At 39.5% G+C, this 27524-nt stretch overlaps 1 protein-coding gene across 5 annotated transcripts in view; it reads right to left on the bottom strand.

The window, feature by feature from the left end:
- The window catches only part of LOC121960626 (A-type potassium channel modulatory protein DPP6), a 269989-nt gene that overhangs the window by 40246 nt on the left and 202219 nt on the right, over window positions 1-27524 (bottom strand). For all 5 annotated transcript variants that reach the window (XM_088072016.1, XM_088072017.1, XM_088072018.1 and 2 more), the window contains 5 exons: window positions 21205-21299; window positions 20652-20726; window positions 18462-18514; window positions 17485-17566; window positions 12469-12589 (listed from right to left, as the gene is read on the bottom strand). In XM_088072016.1, coding sequence (XP_087928142.1) covers window positions 12469-12589; window positions 17485-17566; window positions 18462-18514; window positions 20652-20726; window positions 21205-21299 — 426 coding nt within the window. The remainder of the gene's footprint in view (window positions 1-12468; window positions 12590-17484; window positions 17567-18461; window positions 18515-20651; window positions 20727-21204; window positions 21300-27524) is intronic.

The following is a 27524-nucleotide window of genomic DNA, read 5'->3' as shown; positions in this document are numbered from 1 at the left end:
GAGGGTCGTAAAGTCGTTTGCCGTAAAACCCTCTGAGGCAAACTGTGACTTGTGATAATGGGCTTCAGAAATAGAATTGTCTTGACATAACTTGACTGCATAAACTGTATATATGCCTACCGTCAAATCCACCTCATGTTCACAAGTCTTTCATTTTATATTTATTCCAGCACCTTTTGTACTGTGAACCACTGCACTACTGTATTACTTTTTACAGTTTCAAAGTGTCAGTAGTCAAATATCATGTATGTGTATACTCACACTTACTAAGCCACTGAAGCTGATACTGAAAGTAAGGTTTTTTAGTGTACAGCTTTTAATTGTAGTGGAGTATTTTCATCGTGTACTAGTATGTGTAGTTAAGTAAAGGATCTGAATACTTCTTCCCCCACAGCTCACATCCTAATGTTATCTTAAGTCAAGGCAATTTACTTAAACGTGTATAACATGTCAGGGACTGCTCAAATAATGCCAAGACGTAATTTGTAACAGTAGTAAAACAAGACAACCAGTTGCATTCAACAAAACATTTTATTTTAATATGTCAAAGGAGATTGTAGATACATTTTCTTGAATGAGCAGTCTTTGAAAAAAAAACACATCAACCTCCAGCAGAGAGAGAGAGAGAGAGAGTGAGAGAGAGGGATAGCAGAAAGCGGGCCAGGAAAGGCATACATGTATTCAAAATTACTATTTCACTCTTCCACTAGCTGCTTTTACAGCAAGTCCCATTTCATAGGTAAATTACGCTGCCAGCAAAGACCACAGCTGAAACCAGGTTATGGATGAGGTATTAACACCTCATCCCTGCAGCCCTGCAGCCCTGCACCGATGTCCAGTCTGTTCCTCCACCCAGGGACTCCATCTTCTGATGTTGATGGTGACAGATGCAGGTCTGCTGTCACCACTGCTGACAAACGTCAGACTGGAGACAGAGACACACACACACAAACACAGTTTTTTTTAGCAGAATATATCATAGTATAATTTTTTTACAAAGATAACAGAAAAAAAATTATGTCAATGTCCAAATCAGAATATATTATTGATCCCTGAGGGGGAAACTGCGGTTCATTACAGTTGCAATGATGCCCGCAGAGAGAATTACAGCAGTAGAAATAAGCACCAGCACCAGTAAACACAAATATAAAATATAAAATGAAATACAGTAAGAACAAACAATTGGCACAGTATGTAAATATTAAGATCTCTAAAAAATATGTAAATAAATATGCTCAGTATGTAGGTGTCTTAACATAAATGTATCTATATACAAAACAAATCTATATACATTATAATAAGGGTAATGTGCCAAGTGTGTAAAGTGTGTAAATGCAACTTTAAAACTGCACATATGCTACAATGCAATGTGCCAACTAGCAAGATAAAAATAAAGAACAAATACACATGAACCTGACTGTATCTCAAAACATATTCAACTATTTAAGTGACACAAACATTATCATGAATTTTGGATGCTACAGAAATAACTGACAATGACATTTCTTCTTGTTTTATAAATCCTTTGTAGCTAAGTCTGCCATGTGTTCACATATCAGCTTTTCAACAGAAAACTATTTGAGGTAATTAGCTATCTCCAGTTTTATTTTATTTTCACTGTGATAGTCCACATTTATGCTGCTGACCTTATCACCAATGAATAACGCACTGCCTATTTAACAATGTGTGTAATGACTGAATTAACACAGGAATAACTGCTGGATAAAAGCTAACGCTACCCATGTGACCTAGCAGAGCCAGTCAATGTAACCTGAATCACATATGACTTCTACTTATACAGTTGTTAGTAAATGTTGCTAACTCTAACATAAATCTAACAAGGGGAGATCAACTCTGTAACAAAAACTAACTCCGATAACGGATATTAACTGAAGGTAATTGCAACATTAGTTAACTGACGTCTAGCTAGCCAAGTGTTGCTAACGTTAGCATTGACTGCGTATTTACAATCTAATTATGGTAGCTATAGCCTCGTGATAAAAAGAAAAGAAAAACAACCAACGTTGTCTACATAAAAGAATCATACCAGGTCTGCGTATACTTTAAAATGTCCCAAAATGCAGTCGTTTCATTGACTTACCTGTAAGCGTGCCTCAGGATCACTGATGAACTGAGTTTGTGCCCTGATACTCATACATGACCCACGTGACTTCCGCACTCTAACAGCCAATCGGAAAAGATGGTAAACGAACCTAAATTCAGGGCTACTACTGCGACTGGGCCCGCCCTCTCACTGTCAAAAATACGCCCACTGACTGTCAAAAAGAAAAAAAAAACAGTCGCGAGCGAGCAGGAGAGCGCTGACAGCATGGATGTCTGCGCGCGCTCAGAACATGCACGTTTCCCCTCAGGCCGCATTATTGGTCTCGCGAGCAGAGATATTCTGCGCGCAAATATGATTCTATACGTTCGGCTCATATTTGCGCGCAAGGATCTCTTTTGTGCGCGTGCGAAATCCTAAATCTGTGGGCGCAGATCTCCTTTTTGCTCGCGCGCGAGCTTGATTCTGAGCGCATAGATCTCATTTTCGCGCGCCCCCCCCCCCTTTTTAAGAGTGGGTGTTAAAGGCTTCATTTTAATACGGGGTTTCATTAAGAACCCTCTACATGCAAAGAACCCCTTACAAAGAAAAAAATTCTTTCAAGAAACGTTGACAGCATGAAGGCGTAAAGAAAGAAAGAAATACAAATGAAAGTCTCAAATGGTATTTTAAATGTAAATGCATCTGGAATCCCCCTCAGTCAATTCATTCTACTTTTGTTCTGTCATAATTGATATCTTTACCCTCAATTTATGCCATAAAAGTCATACAATGCCACATGATCTGCCTATTTTTTTTGTCTTCTTCTTTTGTCAGTACTCTGTACTTAAATTTTTTAAAACGGTCCTGTTTCAGTCTTAAACTGTAGATTGTTGTGGGATGCGCTGGATCACCCCGGCATTTTGTAGCCTCATGGAGTCCAAGGCTGCTGGACATGGTTCTTGACTGGTGGGAGAGAGATCAATGGGTGATGTAGTCAATAACTATTTTTAGAGCCCCCCTGGTTGGGCCCTAGATGAAACACTCAGAACAAAAATTTCTTGGTAAGAATCCACTAAATGGGCTCTTATTAGAGCCCTTAGAAGGTGGAAAGGTTCTGAATAGAAATCTCAAGATCTTTTCTACCAAATTAGCTCCATTTGGGATTATTGGAACCTTGGTGCTATCTAGCAAACTAGTTTGTGATTTTTCACTAGAAATTTCACTATTGTAATCAAGAATGAGTCATCAACAGAATTTTTGCTCAGTGCATAACAGAAGTTAACATTATTAGCAAGCTGGCAGATCGCATGGCTTATGTGCAAGCTTTTGCTCTATTATTACAGATATTTGTTTTTATCCATCAAACAAGCACAGACCAACAAGACTTTTATATGCAAAACTCCATCCTTTCTTTCCAGCCTGCAGAATATTTCATGGCCACTGATGTCGTCATGGTTCACATTTGACATAATTTAAAACCTGACGTCTTGGGAACCAACTTTTTGGGTTCCAAACCAACTTGTTTCTGGTTAAAAATGCTCAAAATGTTCAAAATTAGGTCTGACACCATAGAAGGCTAATCTGTTTTAGGAGGTTCTGGGTAAAAACCTGTCCCAAATGGTTCAAGGTACAACCCTTCATGTCGGGTTCTTGAAGCATCAGAAAGGGTCAACAAGGAACCAAAGAGGGCTCTCCTATGGGGAAAAGCCAAAAACCCCTATATTGTTCTAGTTACCTTAATTTCTAAGAGCGTATTTCCCCTAAAAAGGTGGCAGAAAATATAAAGTTGCCCACTCTGCTCTATCAGCAATATAGTACACTAACTCCTGCCTGACCTGTTTGCTATATTTCGACTCTCTCAGTCTATCGCTCTCTTAAACCTACACACAAAACACACAGAGTACCAAATGCTGAGGTCATAAATCACATTAACAGCTTTTAATCCCAGTGCAGCACATCAACCAAAACAGAAACAGATTACCTAGAAATGAATCAGTTTCTCACCGGGCACAGCAACACAGTTCACCATATGACTTTAGTTTTGGGGTCGTCATCATTTGTGTGTGAGCTTGTATGTGTACCCTTTTCAGCAAGAACCTCACTTCAGCTCATTTCAGACTTGCAGCCGAGCAGGGTTCCCTTGAGACCCTCTGCGAGCAGATGTGTGTATTTACAATCATGTTGCAATCACACACACTGTTGTTCAACAGACAGAGAGAAAATAATGTTTGATAAAAGCAGTCTACGTCCTTCATCTCTTCTGTGACACACAAACACAAACTCTGTCAACACGCAGTGAGTTATTAAGAAATTATGCAAATAAAAACTCACTGAGGGAACTTTGTGACAACATAAAGCACGGCTGTGACAATTGGACTTCATTAATAAGTCTGCGGCAACGACGCAGACGGCATTCAAACAGTTCGACTTATTGTTACGCCGTGCCACAAGCTACATTTATAGCAACTTTTGCAATTAAAATTTCATTAATGCTGTTTATCTGTGGGACTGGGTGCTGGCTTTGGGGAATTAACAGACATCAACTACCAATTAGCATTTTCATTAACTGTGCACGCTTGGTGGAATTACTTGATATGCAGCATCATTTGACAAACACCCTCAGTACAGACGCCCATGTACATTTGTTTTCTAATGCAATTCTTCTGAGGCAATTGTGCCTGTAGTATCTTTTCACTGCTGGACACTGCTAAACTAATTATAACACCACACATCTCTACGCCAAGTGACATGAGACGAAACAGACTTAATGGTTGCATTTAGTCCAGTTAGTGTGTGTCTGCCTGGTGTGTCCACCTGCACCCTGCTGGCAGAGCTCAGTGGGGAATGATTGGATCACACTGTCTGACAATGAACAGAGCAGCACAGCATTATGCTGCATTTGCAAATGGTGGGGGGAAAAAAAATAAAATAAAAATGATTTCCCGCATGGCTGGTTCTGCCGCTGCTTGCTGACTTCACCAGCGGCAGCTTAAAAAGCTTTCCATGTGGAGTGGAACCGGCGGGCTGTCGGATCCGCTTGGCTGGGGACGCCCAGTCACCTTGGCTAGTCAAGGAGAAAGTAGTTAAGTTTCTAGAAGCATCCTGATATGTGCTTGATAACAAAAAAAGTGAGGGAACAAAGTGAGAGACAAAGTGAACTACTTTTCTTGTTTTTTTTTCTCCTAAGTAATGACATTGTGTCTGTTTCTTTTTCTAGCCGCCTTATTGTGATGATTACCAAGGTGAGCTGTCTGAGGCTCATCTCCTCTCTCCATGTCCTGCTGTGCAGACTTCATTATTCGCTGAGTAAAGGACATAATTAATGCATGAGATACCATGAGTCAAGTGGCCAAAAGGAAATAATGAGCGCAGACAGGCACATTGAACTGAGTGAGAAAAATCAAACACTGCTGCTGGCATTTAGTCCATTTCTTGATATTAGTAGGAATACTAAAAAAATACAGCGAGGATGGGAGCCATGTGGTGGTATCAAAGCACTAGAACATGGACAAAGTTGTTAAGTTCCTGTGTTAAAAGTGACCACTTGTTTCCAACAGAGGGCAGCAGTGTCACACGCTTCAACTATAAAGTTGAGCAACACTATAGCACAGAAAGAAATGCAGCTTTTTGTTCTCAGTTTTTAATCCCTAATGCAGATGTTTAAGACACTCATTCTGTTTTTAAAATCTAACTACTTCTCTCTTTTCCTGTAGTGAACCTCCCGATAATCAAACAACTGCATCGATCCTACAGTCATCTCTACCACAAGACAAAACTAAGGTCAGTCACAGTCTAATGTCAATGGACAAATCATCACTCCAGTCACAGCTTCCCTCTACAGCTGGTGACATCGGTGCCCCCACCTACATATCCCAGCCAGGACCCTCCAAACTAAATATTATTACACCCCAGCTGTTGAATTTTTTTTTCCAGACACAAGTAAAATTATTGATGTATTATGTATTATTAGTAATCATACTACTACTTTTATTATTGTTATAATTATTGTTGTATCATTGTCAGTCTTATTTGATTAAAATCATTACAAATATTGCTATTTAATTTATTTTTCCCAAATTGTTTATATTGCATTATTACTATATGTACTATTGTTATTATTATTTGGATTACTATTTGTATTATTTATAATTATCATTATGATTAATAGTGCTTTTTTATATATTATTTTATATTATTTTTCCAAAATATTATTGCATTATTACTATACCTACTGTTGTTTTTGTGGAAAAAAAATTAGTTTTTAAAAAAAATAATTTTCCCCCTTGCACACAAATACAATCAAATAAATAAACATAGGTGCCATATTTGACAGATTTCCCAAATTTTACTCATTTTGAAAGACATTACTATGTGAATTTTTTGACTATAATTTCACAGTTTTTATTTTTCACCTTCTTTTCTTTCCTGGTTTTAGTGATTTATACACATGTATTATGAAAATTCAAATTGTTTTCTTTTTGTGTGCTTTGATGATTTTTCCACACTCATACCATTGTTGTACCTGTGAATCCACCTCTGTGTTGCACTGTCTGCACCATTAAAAAAAACCCAAAACTTTATAGCATGCCAAAATCCTCTGATCTATGAGATAAAAAAAGTCACTGGTTTGCTTGAGTTGAAATTTCGACAGCAAAGGCACACCCTCCTCCCGGCTCAGTGACAAGCAGCTCAGTTAGATGACACGGCATTCTAGTTTTCCACCCTACACGCCAAAACATGTCAGTTACACAGCTGTTACTATAAATACAAAACAGTTACCACCGCGCTGACTGAGGTGACAGTGCAGGTGATAATTGAGCAGGAATAGAGAAGCACATGACAGAGTGAGGTGAGATTTTGCTCTGCAGCTTCAGAGTCTCGTCTACACTTTGTGGCTCGCTCCAAAGATGAGAATGATAACAGTTTTTTTTTTCAGGTCTATAAAAAGCAAAAAGAGGAGGAGGACAAAAAAGAATTTGAGGATGTAGCCCATATATTTTAATTATTTAAAATATAAGAGGCAGTTTCATTGAAATAGAACTATCCTTTTCAATATCACACACACCTTAAACCTCATACAGATTATTTAATTTTACACTTAAGAAAAGCGATTACAATTGGTATTTCAAGTGCACACGTACAACCTTTTAAAATGTTCTGCAGTGTTGCATTTTTTTCTGAAAGGAATGGATGTATATTTTAACACTATATAATATTTTATATTTTATTTTTTGGTCTCCCTTTCTGGTGCTAAGCACTTGTGCCTTAAAGAGGCATTTTATCGATTTTACACATAAAGTTCAGTTCACTCCTCACAAGGAGTTTTACTCTATCTTTTAAAAACAGTATAAAATATTCTGTGGCCGCATTAAAGTCCATGGTTTGTTGGACCCATCTACCACCTATTCTGCTCCTATATCCTGCCACATTTCATGCGATGCGACAGGTTTCGTCCAGCCATGTTCTCAAGTGATGCAGCAGGTACCATCTGTCAGCATGTAATAACAGCGCGACCGGTTCTGTCTGGCTGTGTTCTCATCTGACGCTGTCGCCCTCTTTCACCAAAAGCACTGTCAAAGCAGCTGTATTTTACAACTATGGCTGCACATATTTAAATATATTTAAATACAAACTACATGGACTATGACTAAATAAAATGGGTTTTACATACATTGGAGGATGTTCTTTTGCTATTTTTCGGCCATATTTTTAAGCCTACATAGTTGCCATTGTACTGCACAGCTTTTAGCCTGCAGGCTGCAATAATAAAAAAGCACTTTGATTACCCTTTCTTTAACATATTTCTGTATCATGACATGGTAGAATATTATCATTGCCTTACATAATCAAGTAATGTTTTGTGTTCTAATGTGCAACTGAAAAAAAACTACAATGTCACATCTGTATAGCAACAAGTTGTGCTTTAGTAAATCAGTAAAGTCTGATAAAGTCTGCACCAAAAGCAAACTCTGTAGAAGTCTGCAGAAAATCCTCTTCAGGCCCCTTAAGGACTGGGTGAAATGTGGATTTAGAAGGCTCTACTCGCAGACTTTCTGGGAACGCGCCCACAAAGTCTACAAATTTGCAAGTGCGGTGAAGCCCAGACATTTGGATTCAGCATTATAGTTTGAGAAGTAAAAAAAAAGAATTGATTTTAAATTCATTATAAGTGGGAGAACAACCAGTAACTACAATTCTGCATCTTACTATGACAATATCAGCAAAAAGATGCAGAATCTTGCAAAAGAAAAAAATCCATTAGTGTCTTTGGAGCAGACTGACCAATACTGACTTTCCAAAAACTGATTTTTCTGTGGCAGCCTCCAGGCGATGCATCTTCGATGCACTAAAAAAAAAGTTCCACAAAACTATTTCCAACTGAGTGTCTCACATCAGTCTCAGCTTGTATTCACACCAAACTAAAAACCAACACTTTTACTCCCTTTATTAATCTTCCCCTTTCCAGCGCACAAGTGTTGATTATGTGGTAACTCTATGCCCCGCAGGCTCAGCCACAAACAGAGCGATAAACAGACACAACGCTATGAACCAGCCTCTCGATGCAAACAGTCATCTAGCCAAACATCTATGGGGCAAACATGACTCAAATCAAAGCGACGCCGGGTTTTTATCTCGGCGCACCAGAGCCCAATAAACAGCTGTTTCCTCGGGCTGCGTCACACTGCAGGATGTGTCAGTATCAGCACAGCCTCAATAATCAGACAGCCGACAGATGACAGAACACTTGAGACTCTCCTCAGGCGTTTTGGACTATTACACACAGCCGACGGGGTTCTTGGCTGTGTCTCTTTAATTTTTTTTTTCTTTCTGTCTCTCCTGCATGTGCACTACAAACACACACACATTCATGGATTAAGACAGCAGTGCAGGCAAGAGGATATTCAAGCCTGGGAGATTATTTGCCAACCTTTCACCCCTCAGCATCAAATCTGCCGCGCAGCGACAGCCAGAGCTTAAGACCTCATTTCTCCTCTGCAGCAGTCTGAGCCTCAGCTTGACCTTGGCCAGAACCGAGTCTGAGTCATTAGCATGGAAAATCTTCCGCCTTGCAGTCTCGCTGATGAATGTAAACATTACACAACCTGGCGCGGCTTCTGAGCTCCCCTGCAGCTGCTGGCATCACCACTGGGCCAACGCCAAATCTATTTACAGGCTTATAGACATTTTTTTTTTACCCAAAAAGGATTTATCTTTAATAGGAATGAAAAGGACTTTTAGCATATTAGCAAAAATAAATAAATAAAACCAGATAAAAATAAATCAGATCATCATCATCGGCTACTTGGAAAGCATTTTGGCAAACTGTTGTGGAACTCCAGAGCATCGTGCATCTCATTCTGAAATTTTTCACACACCCTCTCTTTAGAAAGGGATTTCAGAAAGATTTAGGGACCTGGCTGCAGGGATTTTCTCCCATTCAAGATTAATTTTTGGTGAGGTCGACCACTCATATGGTCAGGCTCACGGTGTTCTTATTCATCTGTGAGGTACAGGTCAGGGCTGTGTGGTGCAGATCAAGCAAAAGGAATCCTAATAAAAGTGGCTTTGTGCACGGGGACAATGTCATGTTGAAACAGGAAATGATGTAGCATTACGATTTCTCTTAATTGTAATTAAAGGCTAGGCCCAAAAATCATTTCTTTCCAGATTTATCTTCATTTTTTAAAGCAGAAAAATCCAAATGAGACACAATACCTCTTATACTAAAGAGCCCTGATCAAGAAGGGCAGCAAAATTAAATCAATTACAAGTACAAAACAGATAGAATCACAAAAATCATATCAAAACACAACAGCGGGCACAAAACATACAAGAATTAGGGGTCAAAAGGAATCATGGCGAATAATGGCAATTGTTAAAGGCAATAACCTTTTCTATAAAAACTTAATTTATTATACTTTTAAACATGTCAGTAGGGTAACATTCCCAAGTTTAGTATGCCTTGCAGCTCATTCGAAGCTTGCAGGGCGTGAAAGGAAAAGGCAGCTCTGTTAGAGTGGTTAGGAACATGAGGAGAACATTCTTTGGTGACCTTGTGTTATAGCTACTGGAGTACTATGTCTGTAAACTGGATATGTACTGCAGTTATATACCCAGGAAAGCTTTTGCAACAAAAGTTAGCATATAAGTTTTTCTCCCTAAAAAATACCACGAAAACATCACCTGACAACCAGAATGTCCACTTACTTTTGGCCATGTAGTCTATCTATGTAGCTTTTAAACTACCAATCAAAGTCAAGTATGTTTAATAGGGGAAATGTTATGCTGTAATCAAGTCATTCTTTTGGGGGCATTTCTACCCCGTTCTGTTGTTCTTTCATTGAGATATACACTACTTCTGATTCTTAATAATCCTAAAAAACACTTGACTTCAGTTTACCCTCATTATTTTCACTCAAGAGGTTTATCAACAGTCCTGTGTAACCTGATGTGCAATTCCTGTTAAAGATTCTGAATCAGTTTCACCATTATTTGGTCTGCCCCTTTTAATAGTGGCACGGACAAAATAATATGAAAAGCTGTCAGTATAACCACAAACAAGTCAACTGCACCACAAGCGAAAGCCCCCAGAATGACCAGAGTTGAAACAACAAAATATGGACAGAAATAAACAAAATGCAATTCTGTTGTTGCACAATTCACTTTTATCTCCACATGATGACGCTGATTCTCTCTCTCTCTCTGCTATATCTCTCAGAAAAAAAGATTTATCCGGCAATAAATAATGAGTGTAAATTACCAGGCCTTCAGCAGCGCATAAATACAAGTTGGGTGGGGTGGGGGGTCAGACACTGCAATAACGCTCTGATTAATGTTTAAATGGCTGAGAATTGATATTGTTCTTGAAGGATGGACGTGGTTTCAAATGTCAGTCTGGCTAATGCAGAGATAAGAGGAGCCATGGATTGATGAAATTAGACGAAACAGAGCAGAAGAGGAAACAGCCACACAGCTCTTATCCTGGTGCACTGGTGACCCCAGATAACCTCCGTGTCACAGCTTCTAAATCCCCAGAGGCCTCCAAGGTGGCAGCCACTCACATTACCAAACAGATATGTATTGTTTTATAGTGTAACTCGAGGATTACAAGCTTGCTGTATATCACAGGCTGTCTCTATTTCTGCTATCTCTATATCTATGTGCCCGCCGCTCCCCATCTCCCCCTCACTCTGTTATTAAAACGCAGTTCCACTGGAGCAGCGAGTGCACCCAGCGCAGCGGATATAAATTCATTAGGCGAATGCTAACACAGCCGCCGTCACGTTTTTCACTGCAAGGCACACAGGTGAGCTTTGATCGGTGGCGTTGACGCTCGGAGAGCACCATGACATCTGTATCAGAGTGTGTACAACATACGGCAGTACTGAATTAATGCAAATCAAGCGATGTAGAACATTCATTCATTTTCGTGGCTGTGTAAAGCAGGAGCAAATTGACAGTTTCCATTTTTAATTTACCTGCAAGAAATCAAGTGCTACACACCAAAAATACTAATGTGGATGCAGACGCTGGGGAGTCACACTGTCTCATGTCATTACTCGCTAATATATGGGTAGCTGCAGAGTGCTCAAATTAAAGTAATGGGATAGAGAGAGAAGATAGAGTGAAAAAAAGAGGTAAATATTTGACATGTTGGTCACAATGACTCAAGTCAGTGGTGCTGAACCTTTGCTCCCTCAAGAGCCTTTAAAATGAAGCACCATCTATCTGCGACCTCTTGTCACATGTTGCATATAGGACGATTGGTGAGTACTTTCCCCTTCAAAGCAGGATCCTCCTCTAATTGGAAGGTTGGCGGTTCAATCCCCGGCTCCTCCAGTCAACATGTTGATGTATTCTTGGGCAAAATACTGAACCCCTATTTACTCCCAATACTGCACTATCGGAGTTCGAGTGCTTATGAATGGTTTCTTAGCAGGTGGCACCTTGTACGGTAGCCTCTGCCTTCAGTGAATTTGACATGTAGTGTAAAGGCACTTTAAGTGGTCGGAAGACTAGAAAAGCATTATATAAGGGCAGAGTGGAGAAAGTGTCTTTACTTCCTCCAGTTGTACAATAATGATGCCAAAATATCCAGAATATGAAGCCCAGTTATTAGGGGATGGAGCCACGGTGTCAAGGTCTCATCCATACATCCTACCAAACCAACTGCACCAACACTTAAAAGAAAACATCAGTGTGATAAAAGCCACCTATAATGACAGAGGCTATCTTTGGGAAAAATTAATTTGATGTGTACTTCGAGTTTTTAATTTTTGCCGACATTCAATCTACTCATATGGAGAGTTTATGACCCATACTGCAGCCAGCCACCAGGGGGCGACCAAGATGTTTAAGCTTGACTTATGGGGAGCTATATTACCATCCATCTTTATATACTTTATATTTTTTTTCTGTCTTACCTTCATACAGCCAATCGCTGAGCCCATTAAAGATGACGCCCTCCTTGCCGGTAGACACCAGACGAATGGAGCGATTATCCACCCTGGAGCGATAGTAGATGTTGTTCTCAAAAATGAAGATCTACAAGAGCCGGAGAGAGGAAATACATTTATTCACATTTTAGAAAACAATAGACAAACTATATTTAAACTGGAAAACCCATAATAAGAGTGTCTTTTCAAGCAGCCTCTGTCATGTGAAACTGTTAGTAGAATAGAATCCCTTCCAGCTTTGCAGACGCTGATCTGTAGATATTTTTGACTTAAAACCCTCATACAAGGAGCTTCCGTATTGTGAATAAAATGTTACATTATCATTATCGACATGCACAAGAGGTAACCTGAGGACAGTGTGGTATTCATAATGATACATAACATTGCAGGTGGGACACCTGAGTGAGGCTGCTATCAAAGTTAAAATCAAGCCCGGGGGTTGAAACACATTAGCACTTTCACCTTTCACACACAGGAGAGTGCACTGGATGTTGGCAATATCACTTTGTTATTGTAAAGAAACCCAAGATTTTGACAAAAGTACAAAGAGGAAAAAAAAGCCTTTTCAACGTCTGATAAGACAGCAAACCTTGGGACCAAATTTTGACTTTGACGCTCTCCTCTTCAGGCCTGCAGGGCTTTCAAGATAACTGAAGGTCAACTCTTTCATTACAGAGAATAATAGATCATCAGCACCCACAGTGAGCGTGGTAGGGCGGGCGGCTCTTGGGGCTGGAATTTTAAAATGTTACAGCCTTAATGCCATGCTGAAATCAATCTCAGGCTATTACAGCAAAGGGTTTGCTCAGTATCTCAAGGATTACAGAATCTCTGGGCCTCGAGCTGGTATCATAGTATCAGTTTGTGAATGATTCTCCAAAATATATTCACTATGAGGAGTGTAAATGATGGGACGATGTTCTGCAGGAAATCCAATACTGTAGCTGCCTACGCGATCTGAATGTTGATTTTTTACTTCTTTCTACACTGAAAAAGATCAGCACTGCCATCTCCTACTCTTCCCATACATTGTGGTTCAGCAATGTGGCATTTAGTAAACACACTGAGAAACTACCCAGTGGGCTAAAAGTTTCTCTAGCCAACCTGAATCTCTTTAAAGGTAACACAGAATCTGTCACAATTAGTTTCTCTTGAGGAGGTGCTAGCTCGGGGCCCATGTGGTTTGGTGTCACTTTGGTGCAGATGGAGTCCCTGTATAGAAGCTAATCTAGGGCACAGCACAGTGAGAAGACCTGGCCCCGTTCTGTGAAGGAAGGTAGAAATCTGCCAGTGATGGCTTGGATCCACATCTACCCTCAGCGAGAAAATTTGGAGGAGCTTATACAAAGTTTGGGCAGGTGAATCTGTGCAACTGAACCAACACAGTGATGCAATTCAGTATTTTTCAGGTGGTGCAGTTTAGGTAGGAAAATGTAAACTGAACAAATTAAATGGGGATAAAATGATTTAATCCCGATAGTAATAAAAGTCATGCTGCTGGGATGGTAATGCTAAAAAGTAAAATAAAAAAAATCCACTTAATTATAGATGTCTCTTTCTTGATGTAATGACATTATGTGACAGACCAGTTGACGGTTGCAGTGACATGCTTTGGCCACTAGGATTATGTCAAATTGGCTCCAAAGTCTGGTGCACATCCTTAGGGCCTGAGTTCATCATGTTTGAACTTCTGGCGGTAGCCGCCTGGCTTTAGCCAATCATTAGAAGGGGATGGGTACCACAGCAACATGAAGAAGACATCTGAATAACCTGCCTGGATACCTTGAGTGGTACAACATGGCTCTACAAAGTTATACGGACAACTGGAAGAAAAAAATGGGCCTGGAATATTAATTCCACCAAACTACTTCACCAAAAGGACTGGTAAATTGTCCAGATGTGTAGAAATATTTGACAATTTCAGTCAGTAAGGTTGTCTCATGCTGCAGGTGATTTGGACAATGTCTTACAGTTTGTCTCTTTTTCTCAGTCTTTTTCACACACAGACACACATTATCAGTCTCTCTATATTACAAATGTTAGGTTCTCTGGGGCTGAGTGTCCAAACTTTGTGTGAATGTGTGTCAGCCACATGTTGAAGATAAGCCACCTACATTTACGAAACATCTTTGTGCAGACCAATGCCCCTGTGAATATAAGATGCACCTTATCTACCATATTAACTTTTTAGCCTCATAAATATTTTGACATGTGGCTGGACAGCTGTGTTTGTGAGTGTACATATGGGATTGTATGTGTTCATGCTCTATGGGAAAGTACAGAAGATTTAATTAAGTGCATAAGGGATTTGGAAACAGGATAGCAGGTGGGCTGATTTATGTATATTAGATTCCTAAATACGACGACACATGCCCTGGCCTGCAGACTGCTTGTTTTAGCCGATGGACATTTCTCACTTTAACCTCCACCTCGTCGACAGAGGACATCTAAGCCCTCAGGGCAACCAGCTGCTGCTCAGTTTCACACTAACATAACTCGCCCATTGGAAGTAAAACCATTTCATGACTAATGGTGGGAAACTTGAGGCTATATCAATCTAGCGACTGTGTTAATTAATCCACTGACGAGATAACAGGTAATTAATAGCATTGTGCTGCAGGATGTTATCACTTACAGTCTGTCTGCCCTGCAAACCAACACACTGCAGCTCATTAATGCTCTGACAAGTTTGACTGCGTGATGATGGAGGCGGAAAATGACTCATCTTGGAAGAGTTGCAAAGGCCCATTGCATCTTGTGATTCAAACAACAGTGTTTAATTTGAAATGAGTTTACTGGGAAATCTGAGTGAATCATTGGGATAATTTACACCCTGAGGGACATAATAATAATACGTGCAAGCCATTTTCAAGATCAAACTCATACTTTACTTATACTTTACCATTGATTTAAGAAATCTGCTGCCCCTGAAATGATTGAGTCCTAATGCAAGGACTGGATCATTTTAAGTTTTGTCTTTCTAGACTGATTTTGTCATAATGGTCCAAAAAGGCCTGTCATCAAATTTTCTTCCAAAAAAAAAAATGCAGTTGTCTTGTTAACAAACTCGAGGACACAACTTGAATTGTTTGCAGCAAAGTGGCAACCTCTAAAGGCTGAAAAATGATGCCAATGCAAAGTACCAAAAACTGCAGTTCATCCAATGGCCACTTGAGGCTGGCTCCAAAAGCAAATCAATCCTCATGGACCCCGATTTTAAAATACCAAACTTAACAACAGAAATTACAAAGCCTGTTTAATGTTAGAAAATACTAGCATTTGTATTATCACAGCTAACCATCTATTGTAAATTCACTGTGCCACCCTTGCTACCCTTCTGCCCTCTTGTCCAAATGTGGTCACCTCTGGCTCTAAAAAACAGAACAAGCAATGCCACACTCAAGGCCATTAAGTGGGAAATCACAAACCAGTGGATGCCGTCATACTGGCTATAACCATTATTTAGTATAGTGGACAATTGGTCAATGTAATGGAGCATTCAGGTTATCCTGGTCAGGTCGTACAGTCACAAAATATAAAGTAACCGTGTTCTGTACTGGGATCATCAATCTCCTGTAAAGTGCATCAATGAGAAAGCCACTGCAGGGTGTGAATAATGGAAGACAGGCGTAAACGCCACTGTTTGTTCTTATTAGCTGTGTGGACATTTTATTAATCAGAGGTTGTACTGCCCTGACACTCAGTCTGCCAGGTGTCAATTGTGTGTTTAAGCATAATGTAACAACTTTGACTGTAACCTCAGGTACAATGGAAATGGTCCCTTTATAGAACTGATGTTTACTCAGCCGTTTAAGGTTAATTTCCTTAAATATCTGACATTGTAATTTGACAAGGAGAACTTGATTGCACCATTAGTTTTGTTCTTTGTTAGACTTGACCCACCTTCATGGGCTGCACCCTTCAAAAGATTTGGCAAATTGGCATCTGCGTATAATTGCAAACTAGGTGACCTCAAAGCTGCTCTAATCAAATTTTTACTTTAACAATCAGGACAAATGACTACATGTATGAAAAGGTGTTGGTCATAGCGATGTATCCACAGAGACTCATCACCTGACTCTGCAGTTCCTCTCAGCTCTGCTGAGCGATTTAGCATCTTTCCGCTCAGATTTTATGGTCCACATATTTGCCACATCAACTTTAGGAGCTGATGATCTGTCAGTGTTGTGTTTACAGCTTGTTGTGCTGCCCTCCAAGTAGCCCAAAATTCAATTAATGCAGGTTTTAACATGGGAAACATTAGTACCTTTTATACCTTCTTCATAACTCATTCCAACTCCTCCCATTAGGGAGCCGCTATAAATTCCCCCAAAATCATTAATTCTTTATTCCATTAACTTTACAAACTGGCACTAAAGGAGACTGCATGTTAGCACTTTGCATATATTTTGCATGGTTACATTAACCATGCTGACAGAACAGACCGTGTTTTTAACTTTTTATCCATATTAACCCTTTGAAACCTGAGAAAATTTAATGGACTTCTTTCAAAAACTTTGGAGGACGGCAATAAGAAACAAAAAAAGAAACGACAAAAAAAAAAAGTTAGAAAAAAGAGTTATAAAAAGTACAAGAAAATAACAAAACAACAACCAAACAATAACAACAACAAAAGAAAAAGAAAGGAAAAAAATACTAGAAACCATCTAAAAAAAAAAAAATTATCTGAATCTACTAATTTCTTGCAATTTGTGGAACATTTGTTACCAAGTTTCTCATGGCCTGTTTTCCCATGATTTTGAAAGGCATCACACTAATTTTTGGGAATTCACAGGTTTAAATACTTGTGAAAGACATTTGAAAGCTCCACAAGAAAAGTGAATTTGCTTCAGTTTCCCAAGGATTAAATATGAGTTTCAATGGCTATGTGTTAAAAAATTAAGGTTGCTTGAATCTTTGAAACATGATTGCTCAGTAGGCTATCTGCCTATCCATGGGGATCATGGACATTGTATTTCTTACCAGTTGCTGGTCTTGGGGTCCCCAGCCTGCGTACTGCAGCTGAGCATTTCGCACCTCCGGAGGGTTTAAGTTCCACGTTGCCCTTGGGTGCACAGACAGAGAAAACAATGCTATCAGACAGAGGTGCAGACACATATACACCGTGACTGTCTGCTCCCAGCGCTGCTGCAGGAGAAGTACAAGTGTAGCACATCTCAGAACAAAGGTTTAAGTGTATCCATAAATACCCACGCTCTATAACAGTGTCACCTCTCCTCATTGGGAAAAGTGCTGCGCAGTGCAGGCTGCAGAATTAGAGGTGCCACTGCCTCTATGTCTTTGTCTGGAGCCGAGGATGAATGAGGTCATCTGCTGAGGTGGTTCTTTTTGTATGTTACCACTAGGTGGCAGCACACATATAGATTTGAGCATGAGAGCTGCTGACAGTGCTGTAATCACTGTGACCTGGAGTGGATGTGATTTAAAGGTAAATAAGTGAGCTGAAATGGCCCTAATATGTCTTAGCTGCTGATCAGCAGCAGATAATCAAGTGCTACAAGTTCTGGCCTTTGAAACTCATGACATTTTCTGTTGTTGATCACGAGAAAAATATTCTTTGTCATAATGAACATTTTTAGCTACACCTTTCTTATGTTTTTAACACACAGGAATGATGATCAAAGGGTTAAACTGCAACAAATACTTGTCATGCTTAATGTGTGCTCCTTCCTCCAGGCATTTTAACTCCTGAGATGTAGGATCTGTGGATGTCACAGGAAACATGGCTGCAATTCAAGGTCACAAATTACTTTATAACCCTTTCACCTCACACATCGCTGGAAGATTGGAGGTTAACAGTGTAGCTGATGTCACAGATGCTTTGTAGGAGGACAGTTGTGAGAACAGGTGGGAGGGAGCTGCTTTCAGAGTCACACACAGCGAGGTCAGGTGAGATGAGACAATATAAATGGAAGAGTGCAGCCCTGTCGCCTACTTACGGAGTATCCAGACTGCAGATGATGTAGAAGGCCGTGTATGAATGCTGGTACACCTGAGAGAAAAGGCAGCAGGAAAAGATTCACTTTAAATCACTTAACATGAAAACAGCCATCAGTTTCACCCTGATATATTGACAAAAACTGAATTATTTATTTCTGTCATTTAGTACAAATCAATGTGGATTTCACATGTAAAAAGAAAAAAAGAATGCCTTCAAAATATAGTTGACATAACAATATTGCTATAGATTCCTTTATCTGGTTCATATTTGTGCACAGGTCCATTACATACCAAGACCTGGCTACAGAGATGTACAGATGTACTTTAGGGTGTGTCAGTACATTATGACATCACTGTTAGGTGTAAAAAGCCTTGATACTTTCAATCAGAGACTTACTCCTAAATGTAACAGCAACATCATGCTGTGTGATTTAAGACAGCATGCCAGCATCGCGGAAGCAAAAGACGTGTGAAGGGCGTGATGTTTTACACAACTGCTTCTGCCTCTAGTGTGAAGTATGACTTAATGTGGCAGCAGTGCTTTCTGAACAACACCAGTGGCATAACATGGCAATTATAATCTTTAACCATTTCTGTTACATGGCGGCCGAAGATAAAGAGCTCCCAGATCTCATTGTTTTCCCATTTTGCAGACATTTTTGGGTGCTGATCTGCTCCTTTGAGTTAGCTGCTAACTGCCAACAGCTGCTTTTGGTTCACACACATAACACAACGTCAAAACGTTACATCTGTCCTATCCGTGGTCCCGTCCTGCTGGCTATCTTGCTTACACAGACAGAGTTTCTGTGCTGTCTTAAATACGAGACAACTTTGTACCCCGCAATTTTACAATCATGTCATTGATTTGTGTAAAAGGAGCTTATTACTCTCAGCATGAACATATTTGGCTTTCTCCTATTTAAGCTACTATGGATTTCATTGGATTTTAATTCTACAAAAACATACAACACTATACACACTAGTGTTTTTTTATTTTTTATATTGTTGCTGATGTCCATCGGTATGTTCAGCTTGCATTAAATAATGTTGTTGACAAACTTTCTCTAAACTGCTCTTTGTTAAAGACGACTGTTGAAATGTGCTTGGTCAATGCTGTTTGATTATGGTCATGCCAATAAATCTAACTTGGATTGAACTGACTTGACTTTACTTGAATTGAACTGAATTAAATTGAATCAAATGAAAAAAACTAAAAATAAATCCCCAGCACTCACCTTTCATCTTTGAAATCTTAACCGCCACAACAACTGCACGTTACAAATATCATGTGAGCTACAAATGCAGAACGTATGAAGTCACTGCCAACTAGAGACACATTCAAATTCAAATGGAGGACCGTTTGTTTGTGTGTTAGTACGCAAACACTGTGTTTGTCGTGAACTCCTGTGATCCATGCAACATGTTATAGAGATGAGGTGTGCGACACCAGCGAGCATCTGCTGGTGAGTGAGTGCGTGCTGCTACAGCGAGCGTCGAGCAGGAATGACTGTCATCTATCAAGGTGATGGAGGTTTGGATGGAATAATAAATGCAAACAAATGCAGCGCAACACACACGGCATCTCTGGTGTGTCGTAATATTTTCTATTCATCTCAGGCAATAACACAAGGTTATATCTCTCCCAGCATCTCTCACACACTAACAATAGGCGCAAACTCTCCACAGTGACTCAGTGGTGGAGCAGAACGAAGTAAACACACACACATCGGCTTGCAAAATGATTCAATATATCTGATCTACCTACATTAGGAGCTGAAATGCTTTGATGCATATCAAGGTGCTCGCAGAGCTCATGTCTTCATGGGACACTTTATTCAGAATGGCGCAGAAATGATAAATTCCCAGCCAATGCTTCCTGTTCCCAGATCCTGTTTCTCTCCCTGCGAGCCCGTTTCAGCGCCGAGGGGTTTGTTTGTGTTTCTGCCTCCCTCGCGACAGTTCCACTCGGCTGTGCTGGCCCCCGCTGCCGCCATTGCTGACAGGCAGTGGTGTGCGACAGGCCTTCACACCTCGCCATGATTACTTTCCCCTCCCTGCCTCCTTCCTCTCTCACCCTGCCTTCGCTGCACTGAAAGCATATACACCCCACCCTCCCCTGTGGAGGCGGCTGACATATTTGGCTGTCAGTTTGCTAATTCAAAAAACAAGCAAACAAATGAGAAGCTCACCGGTGCAACGTTGTAGGCCAGCAGCACATGCTTCATGTCAGGAGACACCTCATACTTGCTGGCTTTGTACATTTCCTGAGAGGCAAAGGCAGATGTAAGAGAAGGGGGGAAAAAAGACAAAAAGATGAGACCTTTAACCATGCGTGGTACTTTTTCATTAAACCAGTCTTTAAATGACTGCGTTTGACGGATTGCTCGGGTCCTGAAGCAAATGGGAGTTGCATTAATCTTTGCACCACGGCTTGGAGATTTGATGGCGGGCATAATGTTGTGTGTCGTCACCAGAGCCGCCGCTGCAGCACTGATGCTACATCTCCATCGCCATGTTTCTCCCAACAAAGCCATGCCCCAAGTTTCAACTATGCAGTTCACATTTCACAGCAATAATGGATCATTTGATTAAGCTTTGTAATAAAAAAAGAGCTTTGGGTGCTTTGATTTGCTGACACTGTGAGAAAACTTTTAATTTAATTCATGGGCAGCCATGGTCAGTTCTCCAGTCCTCTGACTGCGAGAAAGTAAAGAGAAAAAAAGAAGATGATAAAAGACTTACAAACTTCTTGTTATGCACCAAGATGGTCTTTTCATTAGTGTCGACGTTGAACTTGATGACGTCGCCATCACGATTGCGGTATAACAGCTCATCACCTGCAAAGAGAGGGAGACAATGGAGAGTTTGATTACAGATACTTCTGAATGCATCATGTAATTTCATCATTAACACTCTACAGACATACAAAGACATTAATCTCTTGGCTCAATTCCAATACACCCCTTGTCTCTATCACCACCCCTGCATATTCCATGTTCTCCTTTAGGGGTACAGTGAAGTTTAAGGGCTACAGTTCCCTACAAACAGAGGTGTTATAAGAAAATCATCGATAAGATGGATGCACAAGCAACAAAAGACCACCACCTAATTAAATGCATGGATGCAGGATTTTAAAAAAGGCTAATTTATTGATAATGATAACCCTTTTAAGTTGCAAACTTAATTTTGTTGAATTTCATTGACATAATAATGTTGATAATTGCCTGAACTTATTTTTTTGTAAAATTTAAACTCAAATTTGTGTGTTAATCAATTTAAAATAAAATCCAAGTTGTAGTAACCTTAAGAAAAACCCTTAATAATGTAACTTTTCTTCACCTTCAGTTCAGGATTTCAAGTCCATTCTTCTGACCACTTAACATGCAGGCAGTTAAGACTGTGTTAAGGACCTGCAGCCCAAACAACTTGGACACAAGGGACATCTACTTCCTTAAAAACTTGCGTTTTGCTATCAATTTTAAGTAAGCACTGCTTAAACATTTGATTAGAGAAGACAAGGTAATCCCCCATTACAAAAATGAGACAGACGAAGTCACAGTAACATTTGACCACCAAAATTGAGTCAGTTTGTACAGATATGAGGAAACAAAAAGAGAATGACCTTGCCTTTTGACTACTGACTACCAAAATCTAATCAGTTCATCCTTGAGTCAAGGATGCAAACTTTGAAGAAAATCAAATGTTAAATTCAAATTCACCCTCTTTGACGGCATATGACACCCAAATACCCAACCCCAAGAGTCGAGCAGCAAAGCTGCTACACCTGTTACTGATTCTCTTATATCAGTACAGACTAGCATGTCGCTGTGGTTATACCAGTTTTGCCATAGTTGTGTCTACTTTTGTAACTGTCATCCAGTGACTACCAACACTGTAACTGTTCAGTAACTCTGTGGCAATCGAAAACGAGAGTAAGAAATTGTGTGGAACCAATGACCACACATTCAAAACATGTATAATTATATTGCCCTTTCATAAAAAGACAAACCAGTATTCTCTACTTCTTGTGGGTCAGACAAATGAGTCAAAACAAATAGATCCGCACACCATGTAGCTCCCGTTAGAAGGGTTTTACTGCTGTGTAAAGGTTCGAGCACCAGCCTCTTCCTCAGACAAATGGGCACACACACACTCACTGACCTTTAACAGTCAGAGCACAAGAGGGCAATAATTAAGGCCCTTACACAGAAATCCTATAACACCAGACACTCGACATGCAGAGGACAAATTAACACAGTGACAAGAGACAGTGAGAGCATGAGATCACTTAGTATTACTGAGAGAGTTACGAACTTGGCCCTCCGCTGTAGCCCCATGTCCAATATGTCAGTATAAAAACAGGCATTTATTTGCCTGCATATTCATTCTGTACAAAAAGTGGCACTAGAAATTAAAATCCTATTTTCAAAACAAATTATTTACCCTTCAAAAATCTTACATAATAGCTGCTGGCTTGATAGAGAAAGCAAATATTCAATGTTAATGGAGGTATTAGCTGTTAAGCATTGACGATATAATCAAATTTTAGTGGATGCTTTTTATCTATTACCTTTTTAATATCAAAGGCATATTAAATTAGGTTTTTTAAAGGGTTATTAAATCTCTTGGCAAAAAAAATATAACTTTTATCAACAAGTGCAACAGTTATTAATTGGTTACTAAGTGGTATGAGTACGTGTGGTGGATTTAAATATAAAGGCAGGATTGTCATCACAATTTTGGCTTCAGCAATATATCAAACTTTATCGTTTTTTTGGGGGGGGGGTTTTGCAGCCTTGTTATTGTTGAGGGTATGTCCAATCAAGTGCTCCCGATTCAATCACAAACTGTCTGGTCGGTAACAGCCTTTGCTTCAAGCACTGTCTGATTGAACACTTTTAGTTTCCCAAACACAGCTGCAGCTGCAGGTCCGTCTGCAGGCCACCTGTCAGTGAACTGGAATATTTATTGTCAGAAAAACATCCAAAATGATTTTAAAATCAGAATGTGCTGAGTGTATAAAATGTGTAAAATACAAAAAATATGTGTGACGCTGCAGTGTACAGCAGATATATACATAAATAAAGAATAACAATATAAACATTATATTATATGCAATGTGTGCAACATGTTAGCCTCCATTCAAGAGTTTTATTGCACGTTTAAATAATTCAATTGAGGATTGCTGTGGTTGAACTATTGCACCAAATATTGCACTTAAGAAAATGATCCTAAAAATCTGTCAACCTGCCAGAGGATCTGAGAGGAGCTGGAAATATTAATACTTTTTAACATAAACAACAAGTTTATGGTTTATATTTATTCTGCTTATAAGATCCATTGTTGAGATACCTTTGTGCTTATTTCCTTTGTTGTTATTGTTTTTTTTATCAGTCAAACTTTGAATTGCATTGCATTTGTTTGAAAAATGCTATATAGTAAATTAAATTTGATTACCATTTCCCAACAAAGCTCACATACTTGAAAGAAGTCAGAAGAGCTCAGAGAAAAACACCAAAACACATATCTCTCTTTAAAGGAAAAATTATGAGTTGATGTACAGCGCAACCTCATCAGTTATAAAAAAGGAGGTAATTTTGGATTTTCATGAATTCATGGTCCTTTTTGCAATGTAAAAAAACAAGAAAACATATTTTGCCCCAGAGTAAATGCTCAATTTAACAAAAGTTCTCAAGAATGTGAACTATTCTATGTCATATAGAAAACGTACAGCTTTCAATATGCCTCCATACAAAAGCTTCGAGCGCAAACACAGCGAGTCCGGGCCAATGGAGGGAAGCTCTGAAGGGAGCCATTATTTGAAAGATGTATGAAAGTTCACACAGCTCCTCATCCATCAGGCTTTTATCAGGGAAGGATAAGTTTAATACAGCAACTGCCCCCTTTCACCTTCAATCTATCTGCGCTCCGCTGTCTTATTGCTTTAGTGATCCATAGGCGCATGAGCAACCACTCCATTTGGCGAGGTAATTAGAACCCAGAGATTGTTATGCAGAGTGCTCGCTATCTGCTAGCATATCTAATTGTCCATTAGAGGTGACAAAATTACCATCACAATGGCTTTAATTCAGAACGTGCTGGGGAGAGCAGTTTCAGACATTTTTAGATTGGCATAGCCAAACGCCCCCTCAACCGCTTTTGTCTCCTTGTTTAAAACCACTGGCATACTAACAAGGGTATAAAATGGACTCCTTCATGGAAATCATGGTGATAAATAAAAGAGGGCTACTTTTTTTCACCCCACCATGCTCCATTATCTGAGTTTGACTCCGTTTGGCATCTTGATAAACGGTCTACTTTTATATATGAAATGGTAATTGCACACGATGGAGCCTGAATGTGTAAAAAAAAAAAAAAAAAAGACAATATGGTGACAAATCGCTGGTCAAAGAGATTGACTGGAGTTCATTTTGCTTCGTGACTTGCTCTGTTTTCACAGTCAGGCTTCATTTTAAAACCCAAAGACCTGCATGTCTTTAAGGCACCTACTTCACCATCTTTATTCCTCGACCGATTCGCTGATCTCCTCCTTTATCCACACGCCCCAAGACACCTCAGATATACCTCAGATCTCGCAAATCCTTCCCATCACTGCCCTCTTATAAGCCCTCCTGCTGAGTTCATCATTTTAGACCTTATCATCCCTTCTTCACCCCTCCAACTCTTTGTTTTCTGCTCTTTCAAAGACCGAGAGCCATCTATTCTTTCACAGTACCCTAGGCATTATGTCTTCCCTTCAATCCATCTCTTTCTAGCTCTCTCTCTTTCTCTTTCCTCTCTACTTTCGCTCGCTGTGCGTTAGCCCAGGGCGCTGTTTTCTCCTCTGATCTATACCTTTCCACAGCAGTATGTCTTATTAATACAGCCTCCTGCCCTGGGCACAGCCCTAACCCAGCCTCACTCCAGGGAGGCAGAGGAACGGGGGTAAGAGAGGGAGGAAGAGATACAAGGCGACACACTCAAATGAGAGAGAAAGGTAAAAAACACTCTATAATGAGCTTGTATAATTCAACTCCATGGACTTCCCTTTACAGAAAAATATATATGGGACACTGTTGTATTCATGAAATTGCCACATCTATAGGTCAAATTTAGTTTATTAGATTGTAAGTTTTCTTTTTATAGATTTGCGCATCATTTCAGATGATTTTAACACTGTCAGTCACATGGCGCAAGAAACTCGAGCAGTCAGACAAAAGTAAAGGTTGTCAACAAGTCAAGCCGTTATAATGAATATATTCGCTCATTAAAAACACAACCACAATGTAAAAAAACATATCTCTTACCATTAGCTACGGAAACCGGTTTAATGGTCTCCCTGAGGAGAAATGTCTGTCTTTGTTTATGTGATGTAGGCTGTATGGAAGATGCATGTTTATCATGCTTTATCTATTTTGTTTGGAGGTAAAAGTGAAAGTGACCAGTCTAAGTAATAATGCCATTTTCCACGTGAAACTGTGAGCATGTAAAAATGTGACATATTGGTGGGTTAAAAACGAGGAAGTTGGAAAATTGTGGATTTTTACAACAATCAGTTTAGATGATAATTTTACCATTTTCTTCAGGTTTGGCTGACCTCTTATTTTATCAAAACTTGTTTGATTGTCTGACCCAGGGGTTGGCCGCCGTTACTATAGAAAGAACCATTTTCGTAAAAAAAAAAAAAAAAATCTCTGGAAAAAAATATTTGAGCCTTAGAATGAAAGTAACACAGCCAACTAAGTAAAAACTAGCCTATCAATATTATTAATATGTCAAAATGAGCAAAATGTATGACTACAAGGTGGCTGGCAAGGCACTATTACATTCTCTATTTCCCTCCGAATCTTTAGCAGGCCTAGCCAGGGACTCGCGGGACTAGCCACAACTATTAGAGTTTGGCAAAATTTGGAGAAAAGGGCACCAGGCCAGGGGCACCAGACGTATGACATGTGTTTTAGCTATGAAATATAAAATGTTAAAAGACATCACAAGATATCATGATAAATATAGATTTGATTTAATCAGGAGCTGCTATCAATAAACGATGATATCAGTAAAAACCCTTATTGTCTCGAGTGGCAAAACACAAGTGTCATTAGAATTTCACAATAAAGTTGCATCTTAAAGATGATAATATGTGTTGTATAATTTTGGATCACTGATTATTGAACCAATGCATCAATCCAAAATGAAGTATTGTTACACCCCTATATAAGATAAATATTTTTAGAATAGGGAGATAAATCAGTGTAAGCCTCAAACAATGACAAATTAAAATGAAAATGTATGAAGAAATATTCATTTTTAATTTTTTTTTGTCAAAGCCAGAGGGGACCACGAGAGAGCCGCCAATCTGTGGTCTTACTGGTCATGTTTCATCCCATGTTAAAATTATTTTTTAATACCTTTTTTAAACTCACATTATCGAAATGTACTAAATTATCCTTTCACCTGATCGCTCTGATCCCCCACTGCGTCCATCTCCTCACCTGGGAAACACGATTTTTTGCTCATACTTCAGTGACTTCATTGTGAGCTTCATTAACCATTCAACCAAGCCTTCCTGCCCCATGTGCAATATGACAACTTCATTAGACAGCCAGAACAGGAAAATCGACTTTAGTAGACCCTTGAAGTGAAATTACCTTGTACTGCACTGTATTTGCTCAGAGTTTGGCTTTTTACAATGTTGTTCATTCTTATCCAATCCACTCAACCCTGTCTTTATGGCTCCACTGTAGTCACATCATTCATTACATTCAGTGTCTTCCTGAGTGTGTTTTGTTCCAGTTGAGAGGGTTAAAAAACACTCCAAGGGAGCACAAGAGAGTCTTCGATAGGCATGTTCTGATGGAAGAAGTCATAAAAAGGCTGATTGATTGAATTATTACAGAGAAAAATGCCTTATCACCACAGATTTTTTTCTCTTTTTATTTGTCTCAGAGAATATCAAGAGCACGCATCAAGTCTAAAGTGAATGGAGCAGATTTCTTGGAAATGTCTCTCTCGTCTTGAGCATGAAAATAGACACCCATTAGAAAAAAAAATGATTCAAACAC

The sequence above is a fragment of the Plectropomus leopardus genome, chromosome 21, assembly GCF_026936395.1.
Source record: "Plectropomus leopardus strain MGB_pleo_1.0 chromosome 21, ASM2693639v1, whole genome shotgun sequence".
Taxonomy (NCBI): domain Eukaryota; kingdom Metazoa; phylum Chordata; class Actinopteri; order Perciformes; family Serranidae; genus Plectropomus; species Plectropomus leopardus.
The sequence above is the reverse complement of the archived record's forward strand: the minus strand, read 5'-3'. Positions and strand labels throughout refer to the sequence as shown.